This window comes from Coenobita brevimanus, chromosome 82, assembly GCF_032717465.1.
Source record: "Coenobita brevimanus isolate Jiangsu-jjx chromosome 82, ASM3271746v2, whole genome shotgun sequence".
Classification (NCBI taxonomy): Eukaryota; Metazoa; Arthropoda; class Malacostraca; order Decapoda; family Coenobitidae; genus Coenobita; species Coenobita brevimanus.
Window position 1 is genome coordinate 3,937,214 of NC_137035.1, and position 10,305 is coordinate 3,947,518.

General features: G+C 44.4%; 1 protein-coding gene across 1 annotated transcript; it reads right to left on the reverse strand.

Moving 5' to 3' along the window:
• Positions 1 to 2,993: 2,993 nt before the first annotated feature.
• LOC145409597 (leucine-rich repeat neuronal protein 3-like) lies at positions 2,994 to 6,229 on the reverse strand. Its single transcript, XM_080279950.1, has 2 exons — positions 4,066 to 6,229; positions 2,994 to 3,097 (listed from the first exon to the last, which is right to left on the reverse strand). Exon 1 carries the CDS (start codon positions 6,213 to 6,215, stop codon positions 4,209 to 4,211), a length of 2,007 nt encoding a protein of 668 aa, XP_080136076.1. The 5' UTR covers positions 6,216 to 6,229; the 3' UTR covers positions 2,994 to 3,097; positions 4,066 to 4,208.
• Between the last annotated feature and the right edge of the window lie 4,076 nt (positions 6,230 to 10,305).

Below are 10,305 nucleotides of genomic sequence, written 5' to 3' on the forward strand. Positions count from 1 at the left end.
TTCATATTTTAATGTTCGCTATTTCCAAATTTCGCGTTGTAAAATTATTTTTTTTCTTTTTTATGTACCATATATTTACGAAATTATTAAGTTCTGCTGATTATTGTTTAGTAGTAGTAGTAGTAGCCTATAGTAATAGTTGTTGTAGTAGTAGTAGTAGTAGGGTAATAATACGAATAATAGTAATAACAATAATAATAATAACAATAATAATAATAATAATAATAATATAAACAAAAAATGAATCAGTAAATAAAATCTTCCTGTTTCTTAACGTGTCATTATTGTCACCGTTGCCTGTACTGCAAATAGAAAACTATGTATTTGTATATTGGGAAGCAGTTTGTATATATGTGAAGGGAGCGAGAGAGCTCTATGTATATTTTTTTCTTTTCTCACGAGGTTAATGCACTTTTTTTTTTTTTTTTTTTTTTTTTTGATACCCTTGAGGAACCTTCATCCCTTTTTCTGTGTGGCCTAGGAGACTTCCTATCACCTCCTCCTTAGCGCTCTTTTGTAACCTATTTAATCTATATCGTTTCCATATCGACATAATATGCATCAGTATCGTGTATGGGGATATCGAGATGTTGAGTAAATCGCTATGGGATGGGTGTTACGAAGCCTCCAAAGCCACAGAGAATGCGATCTTTAATCCCTTCAGCCCGAGGACGTCTTCTTTACTGTATTCTTGCTGTCACCATGAAAATTTACTCAGAAATTTGTAATAGCGAAGGAGTAATAGTGTTTTAAATGTGTCCAGGCGTCGTAAAATTAACTTTATTTATTTATTTATTTATTTATTTATTTGGGAAGGGAAGGGGGACTAATAATTTTGCAGGCTCTGTACCATGGATTGTTTCTTGAAGGATGTTAATTACTGAAAGTCTCTCCTGAGCGAAATACAATCTTATGAAGACAGCAGCAATAATAATAAAAATAAAAATAAATAATAATAATAATAATAATAATAATGCCTCCCCTGAGCTGAATAAAATCGTGTGAAGACAGCAATAATAATAATAATAGTAGTAATAATAATAATAATAATAACAACAACAACAACAACAGTAACAATAATAATAAATAAAAAAAGACGTCATCGTAGTGAATGGTCCTGTATCGACATCAAAAAATTATCCCCATGGAAGGCATAAGAGATGAGTGATATTTATTAACCAGAAATAGTTATACATATGCTGCCAAGGTGTAAGAACCACCCTGGCGTTTATATATACACACCAAAAAGCTTTAATAATTCACCGTGACCTCTTGACTGAGTTTGCTTGAGTTAATTTGTTCCGTAAATCCTGCTTAATTGAGTCTTGGGATTATTTTCCTTTAATAAACGGGACTTATATTTTCCATCAGTCATTAATCCGCAAGCATCAGTAGATTTTAAAAGCTTTCGACGACTGCAGGCCCATAGTAAAAAATTATTCGTGCGTTCTCATATGTTTTCAGAAAAATTTGGCATCGCGTATGGATGATGCAAATTATAACGTTATCTCATTTGCATTTTTATGAGGTCCATTTATGAGATACAACAACGCCCCATAATAGAGCAAGGCATAAACGAGCTGCCCGTGTTGACTGACCATCATTTTGAATTAACGAGTGAAATGCAGTTCTTTACTATTGCTTTATTTCTCGCTGGCAATTTCACGTGTTGATGGTAATGAAGTGAAATGTTGGGCCAGTTATAAGGAAAGACACTGTTAATGTATGTAAAATATGGCTAAAATAGGCAGGTGTAATATATATAAGAATCACAAGTTTGGCGGACATGAATATGTTTTATGCATTATATACACCATTAGCATAGAGCTGATATACTGCACAATAAGTTGGTTTACTTCTTTTGGCATTTTGCGGTAATATAAAGTTAATGATATAATAGGATGGCCAACGATTGATATAATAGCGTACTTTAAATGGATTGATATACTTTTGAGAGAGATATATAAGTACTGGTTCACTTTTATCATTGTTACAAAATATACGTAATTATACTTCGAATGTTTCTTTTCAGACTGTAATGGGCGATGCACTCTTTTTGTTGCATCTGACTGCTGTGGGTTTTATCATTCTGTCTGTATGAAAGCATTACTCGTCTGATTTTCTAGGGTCTTCTCTCTTCATTTGGCTGCCTTTTTAAATCATCGGTCATTTCATGTGTCTGCAGAACCACTTACACATCGTCTTTGTGCACCTTGTATAATTAGGAAGTCTTTTTCATATTTCTCGATAAAACACTGGTATATATATGCGAGGCATTGAGAGTATCTCCTTAGGAGGCGTATCATTTCTGTAAAGATGGAAAATTGAGTATTGTTCTTCGCATAATTTCAGATCTCAAATTAAGCTCTCGTAATTGTGTGGGTTCCACTCTGATCTCTTTTCTGTTCATGTTCTTGGTGGCCATTTACAAAGGAAGACCAAACTCCTTGCAGTTACAGGAACTTAAAAAGGTTTCCTGTGCTTCCATGGTCAGTGTCTAGCGCAAACGTTACATCTGTGATCCTCTAGTGAGCCATGGTTCCTTATTATTGTTGTCTGGTCATTGAAACTCGTGTCCAGATCGTGACTCGGTACACCCCCATAGTCGCTGCAGTGAGGGCCTTGTAGTTCTCCAGGTTATCAGGTATAAGTGTCTTGGGTGATGAACATGTCTCTTGAGTCACTACCTAGATGACACTTGAGTCTCGTGGATAGAAAGTCTGAGTCGCCACCCAAGAACAGTGAGTCTTTGTTTGATAGCTGTAGTGGGAGTCTCTGAACCGCGAATCCAGAGACTGATAAATCTCCTGGGGTGATAGACATACATCCGAGTCACTATCCAAGGACATTTTGAGCCTCCTGGGTATGTCTCCGAGTCTGCCTCCCGGGGACAGATGAGTCTCCTGAACAATGGGATAGTGGAGGACAACTACCACTTTATATTGTGTCTCCTAGCCTCTACCCCGAAGATAATTGAGTCTCTTGGATGATAGGCATGGTCTCCACATCCGCAGTGAAGGGTAGGAGGTCTGGTGATTCAGGGGAGGGGTCTAGCAGTCGCCTCATCCCACCCTCATTACGTCCACTGCTTGGAGGTCTGTGGTGGGAGACAGAGTTAGTGGGGCTCGATCTAGTGTCTCGTCAGTTTTCCCATCTGTGGGTAATAGGAGTTTTGCGTGTCCACACCAAATGCGGGCGGGTGCGGTCAGGAGCTTAGCATCACCATAACCCATACTAATAGCCACACTGGATGTGAGCGGGTGCTTTTGATTTCTTTCTTTCGGTTACAATGATACAGAACGTACGCCCGCATCAGCATGCATTTGTTGTGGACGCGCCCTTGATGTTGGGTCCTGTCATATCCTTTACACACACACACACACACACACACACACACACACACACACACTTTCATCACTGCATTGAGATACCTACAGTACTCCAGATCTCCCAGTAACTCATGCCTCTTTCCATTCACGAACGAAATATATATGAATCACGCCCTCTTATCAACACCATAGCACTGTTAACTGCATTTATTTTTAGAAGTTTCTCCCACCAGCAGTGAGCCTATAAAGCTTTGAATCACTTGCCATTCATTCCCAGTTTCATACCTGTTAATGTACGCTTTGTTTTGACCACTCATAATCGTGCTCGTATATTCATAAAATGCATACATACATGCTTACGTATACAGATATAGATTGATTCTGATAGAAGTAGATGAAATTATATGGATGTAGATATAGATATATTAATAGATAACTAGATAGATATGGTTAGGTATAAGTAGGTAGGTAGACATATTGATAGATAGGTTCAGTCGATGTTTATAGTTACAGCAGGGTTATAATAGTGCACTGTACATGGAGATAAAAGTGTGAATACTTGTCTAAGTTACTGAACTGAATTGGTAATTAGTTGAATAAGCTCTAAGCACTGTTTAGAACTGCCATTAAACGCAGTTTGGAGATAAAACTACTGTCAGTGAGCCAGTATTAGTTGCTGATGTACCGGTATAGGCCTGTTTGTAATCAGTTAAGTAAGAAACCCTGAGAGATTCACCTTTTAGCGGGACAAGAGCAGTCCTCCAGAATGTTGGGTCGTGTGGAGGGTGCGTGGGTGTGTTTCTGACGTGGGGGTGGCGTGGAAGGGTCAGCACAGCAGGGGGGGCGGCGAAGGAGTGGGTACAAGCCGCCCTTTGACCGTCAGGACCCCGTCAGGAGAGGGCGGTACAGGTTGTCTAGAGGGATAACTGACCCCTCGCCACTCACACTCCCATTTTTATCTGGGGTTTCATAGAGGCGGTGTCGGTAGCGTCGCGAGAGAACCGATGCTAGACAGGCTACCATAGTGACTACCAGCACCACGCCTACCATACCGGCCGCTACCATGTTTGAGGTGCTGGAGATCCCCTGAGTGATGTAGTCTAAGGAGAGGGTGGTGGCCTGGCAGCATGATATCTCCAGCCAGTAGCCCGCATTGTCTTCGTGGCCCAGACAGAAGCGGTATCGTGTGGCTGGTGTTAATCGTGCTACGGTGTATGTTCTTCGCGTTGGGCTGGTGCTTGTGGAACGCTGCTCACCCAGGCTGCCATTCTCCCACATCTCACTGTACACGATTTTGTAGGAGGGAAAGGCACGCCGCTCCGTCCCATTCCATACCAGCGTGATGTAGGTAGAAGCGACACGTACAGGGAACAGATGAATATCGATGCCAGTGACATTGAGGATGATGGTTGCGGCTGTAGTGGCAACATAGTTCTCCGCCACACAGGTATACCGGCCTTGATCAGCAGCTAACAAGTGATAATATACTAGTGTCCCAGGTGGAAAGAACCTTCGACGCACTTCATTCAAGGAGGAGTTGACTTTGGATCCATCAGGGAGGACCCAGTGGAGGCGAGGGCGTGGCGACCCCAGTGCCCGGCACTCCATGACCTTGTACTCCCCCAGCTTGCCCACCACCACCCCAGCCTGGGTCAGGTTCACCAGAGTGGGAGCGCATGTCTTGGGTAGGCGGGGCAAAGGCAGGTCCCGCAGCAGCTTGTGTGCTCTGTCGGGTGGTGCGGCACACACTAGGTGGCTGGGCTGATCCAACACCACACTGCTGTTGTCACTGCGGCCCACCAGCTGCCGCAACCACCGTGCATTGCAGTCACACAGCAGTGGGTTGTCGTGTAGAGCTAGAGTAGCACCCGAGGGAAGGTGGTGAGCCATCTCTGGTTGCAGACCGGCTAGGTGGTTGTGGTGGAGCTGCAAGTCACGTAGGCTACCCACTTGCATGAAAGCCAGAGGATCCACGTAGGCCAGGCGTGGATTGTGATGCAGCATGATAGATGTGACATTAGCCAGATTGTAGAAGGCCTTGGCGTCCAGGATACGTAGCTCTGGCATGTGACTAAGACTGATTGTTGTTGCCGATAAATGTGAGAAGTCTAGTGGTTTGACCTTTGCCAGAGGATTGTGGTCAAGGGTCAGTGTGGTCAGTGCTGGTAAACTCTGCAGTGCTGCTGTTGGTACTGCAGCTAATAGGTTGTCCTCCAGAGTCAGAGTTTCCAGCTGTGTCAACCCAGAGAAGGCACGGGGGTCCACACTGGAGATACGGTTGCCGGCTAGGTGCAGGTACCGCAGGGAGGAGAGAGGGCGGAACACTGCTGCCGGCACATTGTGGATCCGATTGTGGTCGAGGTTGAGGGACACGAGGCGAGCGAGGCCAGTGAACCACTCCTGGTACAAGGACCCCAGGTAATTTTGTTGTAAGTCCAGGTCCTCCAGAGATACAAGGTCTGCTAGGGCCTCGTCTTCTATGTAATTTATTTTGTTGTCAGCCAGCACGAGGTGAACCAGTGCTCTCGGCCCCATTAGGTTGTCGTGGAAGATGGTTGATATGGCGTTCTTGCCCACATCCAACGCTTCCAGTTGTGTTAGATTCCTGAACATGCTTCCTCGCCCGATAGATTTGATCCTGTTGCCAGAGAGATCGAGTTCCCGCAGCTGTGTGAGAGGAGCCACCACGCTGTCCAACACATGCGATATGGAATTGCCTTTCACACTGAGCGCCTCCACTCCAGCTGGCACGAACTCTGGGAAGTTCTTCAGTCCGGCCAAGGAACAGTCAAATGTTGTGAGGTTTTCTTGTAGAAGAGGCGATGTGAAGAGGCCACATGAACACTCAGGCAGGCAGGGTGTTTCAGTAGGAGGGATGGAGTCCATGGCCCCTCTAACACCACCTATAACCACACACATCGCCATTGTTTGCAGCCACACACCCACTAACCCTACTCTTCCTAGTACACCCGGTAACCCCACTCTTCCTGACACAGCCATTAACCCCATTTTTCCTCTTTTTTGGGGGGGCATCGTCTGTACACCCCTTGGAAGCACTTCTCTTGTCCACCCACTCAATTGTATCTGGCATGAATTCACAGTATCTGACCACTCTTTTCTTGACCAGTCAGCCATCCTCGTGCGGGATTTTTCTAATCTTGTTCGTCGCCACTTTACCGACTTTGCACTTTTCGCCCCCAGACCCACCAGGCGCGGACGTATAACTTTTACATCCCCTGGGACCGATTCCTCGCCCCCACACCACCTTTTCACATCTTTTGACTTCATATTTGCCTTTCCACGCTCGGTGCATCAACGTCACACCTTTCCACACCTGTTTCCACTATAATTCACAGGTCACACCGCCATGAAGTTCTTGTCTTCCAGTTACGTCCCTAAGGATAAGAGGTCAAGAATTATACAAAATGTCTTAGTTGATTTGCCACTTCTTTCATCTCTCGCAGTTCTCATCTCGTCCCATTTTACATATTGACGTAGCTGGATAACTTTAATATCTTTTCGTGATTATAAAGTTGCCATGCATTTCAACAGTCGTTCTTTGTCGCTCAGTATTAAGTTTACGTTGTGTCCATCCATTATCAAGTATTTCGTTATTCTATCGTGTCTGTCAGAACTTTATATTTTTAGTAATCATTTCACGTCAGTTTTCACGTGTAATCAGTCAGGTTATTTTGCTCGTTTCACAACCACTTTTATTCGTCGTTCATCTTTTTTACCTGCTCTTTGATTCTTTTCTCGAAGTCTCTCGCCTGCTTTCTCATCTCGTACGTCCCTCCCTTAAGTATTTCTTGCTCGACACGTTTCCTCCTTCTCTTTTTCTCTTAAGCTTTCCTTCTCTTCTTCACGATGTTCTCCTCCATCCATCTCTCCTTCACATTTCTCTCTTTTTCCTTTCGTCCTTTGGGTCCACGTTCGTCAGCGCGGTCGTCTCTCTTCTTTTCTCTCTTTTCTCTTGTTTTCTCTCCTCTTTTCTCTCTTCTCCTCCTTTCTCTCTTCTCTCTTCTTTTCTCTCTCCTCTCTTCTTTTCTCTCTTCTCTCTTCTTTTCTCTTCTCTCTTCTTTCCCCCTCTCCTGCCTCCGACTGCCTCTGAAAAAGAATACATTATCAACTTCTGGCTTTGATGAAATGTCTTCAGGCAAAAGCATAACTAGCGAGTAAGAAATGAAAGTCAAGACATAATTTTTAAGAGTTTTTTTTTCCACAAGTCATAAACTCTTAGTAACTTGAAGCTGAGTATATTTCGGTATTATTCGATATATATATATTTTTTTTGCAAAGGGTATTCATCGCTCTCTCTCTCTCTCTCTCTCTCTCTCTCTCTCTCTCTCTCTCTCTCTCTCTCATCCCTTTTTAATAACAAGATACCGTGAGTCGATTTATCTTTTTCCAGCAACTTATTTCCACTCCCTCCCCAGCCTCTCATGTTCTTCATCTCTCCTCGTATCCTCCCTCCCGTTTCTCCCCTCCCTTCTCCCCCCCTTCCCCCCGTCACTCCTCTCCTCCCTGACCCCCCCAACATCAAAATACATTATTGACTTAGTTGTAGGCGAGAAAGAATGGACCAGACTTGGGACCAAAAAATCTCTCGAGTCGAAACTTGGGTCCGGGGAGGCTTGTGCTAAAATTGGCATGAGGAGGCGATGGGGGAGAAGGAGAAGGAGAATGAGAAGGAAGTGAAGGAGGAAAGGCGTGATTGTGGAGGTTTAAGGAAGGGGAAATAAGGAGATGGAAGAGAGGGAGGAAGGAGGAGAGGGAAGTGAAGGAGAAAAGGAGAGATTCTGGTGGATTTAGAAAAAGAAAGTAGAGAGATATGGAAGCAAGTAGAAGAGGGAAGAGGAAGAGGAGGAAGTGAAGGAGGAAGGGAGGTATTCTGGGGGATTTAGAAGGAGGAAGTAAGGAGATATGGAAGGAGGTGGAAGAGGGAGACGAGTAGGGAGGGGAAGCAAGAGGAGAGATTGTGTGGAGGGAAGATGGGGAGGGGTGAGGAAGGAGAGGAGAGGGAAGGGAAGTGAAGGAGGAAGGGATAGATTGTTTAGGATTAAGGAAGGGGAGGTAGGAAAGAGCGGAAAGAGGGGAAGAGGGAAAGGAGAGGAAGGAGAGAAGACAAAGAAAAGAAAAGAGTGAGAACTAAGGGAAGGTGATAAATAGATAGGATGAAAACGAAAAATATAATTGAGAAAATGAGGTAATTGGAGGATAGACAAAGTGGTGATAAGGAGGGAGGTAGAAGAGGAGGAGGAAACGGAGAGAAGAGGAGAGGAGAGGAGAGGGAGGTAAAGAAGAGGAGAAGAGAGCGTGTAGGAGTAAGGGAATGGAAAGTGTGGAAGGAAGTTGGAGAGGGATATAAATGAACAGAGAGAGAAAGAGAGAGAGAGAGAGAGAGGATTAGGGTCTTACTCCCTTGAACTTGGCTTTCTCTCTGGCATCTCTTCCTTATTGAATTTCTATATTACAGTTTATTATCTTGGATGATATTATGTGACTTTCGTATTGACCTTGCATAAGAAACATACAGGAAAAATAATAACACGTCATATAGTGTGCGTGCGTGTGTGTGTGTGTGTGTGTGTGTGTGTGTGTGTGTGTGTGAGAGAGAGAGAGAGAGAGAGAGAGAGAGATTGAGGTAACTGGGAGGGGTGATAGGAGGGAATTATCTCGGATTTGTGGGAAAGGTAAGGGGATCAAAGGGACAGGTGAGAGTGGCGGCGAGGAGGGTTGGTTTGAGGTGGTTGGGGTGATGAGGTGAGATTGAGGCACGTGTGACAGTGAGTGGGAGGGGATCAGAGGGAAGAGGGAGGGAGGAAATGGGTAGGGAGAGTAAAGGTGAGAATGATTGGTAGGGAGGAAGGGAATAGGAAGGGAGAGTAAAGGGGAAAATGAAAGGGGGAGGAGGAAAGTAAGGAGGAGAATAGGGAAAAATGAAAGGGAAGGAGGAAGGGAATGGGAAGGATGCGGGAAGGGGGGAATGATTGGTTGGGAAATGGGTGAGGAGGATATTGAGGGAGAGAAAAGGTAAGGGATGGGAAGGAGAGGAAAGGGGAAATGAATGGAAGGGGAAAGGGAGAGGAGGAAAAGCAGAGGGTTAAAAGGGGAAAGATGAGAGAGAGGGAGGGAGGGAAATGGGAAGAAGAGGAAAGAGGAAAATGAAAGGGAGGGAAGGAAAATTTAGATGAGAAAGGGGGAAAGATGAGAGGGAAGGAGGAAAGGAATTGGAAGGAGAAGAAAGGGGAAAGCAAAAGGGAGGGGAAGGGAGAGGAGGAGGAAAATGAGGGAGAAAAGGGTGAAATGAGTCGGAGAGATAGGAGGTTTGGAGTGAGGAAAATGCTAATATGGGAAAGAAAAGGGGAAATGAAAGGAAAGGGAAAGGAAGAAAATGAAAGGGAAAGGAAGGGGAGAGGAGGAAAATGAAAGGGAAAGGAAGGGGAGAGGAGGAAAATGAAAGGGAGGGGAAGGGGAGAGGAGGAAAATGAAAAGGAGAGGAGAGAGGAAGAAAATGGTAAAATGAAAGGGAGGGGGGAGAGGGAGAAAATGGGAATATGAAAAGGAGACGAAGGGGAGAGGAGGACAAGAAGAGGGAGAAATGGGAAATAAACTATTGGCGGTGAGAGATGGCAATTTTAGGTCAGGTTAGGGTAGAAGGAGTATAGGCTAGTAGTGAAAGGTTAAGAGGGGGTTCAAATCAATCCCTCCATTCACAGACCTCTCCCAAGCTGAATAAAATCGTCTGGAGGTAGTATGAACAGGGATATTAAAGGCGTCATCGTCCTGAAGAGGCTGAGATGTAGGTGCGCGTGTTTACATTCTCTCTCTCTCTCTCTCTCTCTCTCTCTCTCTCTCTCTCTCAGTTGTCTGACTACCATATGGCGAAAGTTTCCCGTTAGAGTTCTGTACCCCTTTCCACTCAGTGTATCTGTCTATCTATATCCATCTATCTATCTATCTATCTGTCTGTCTG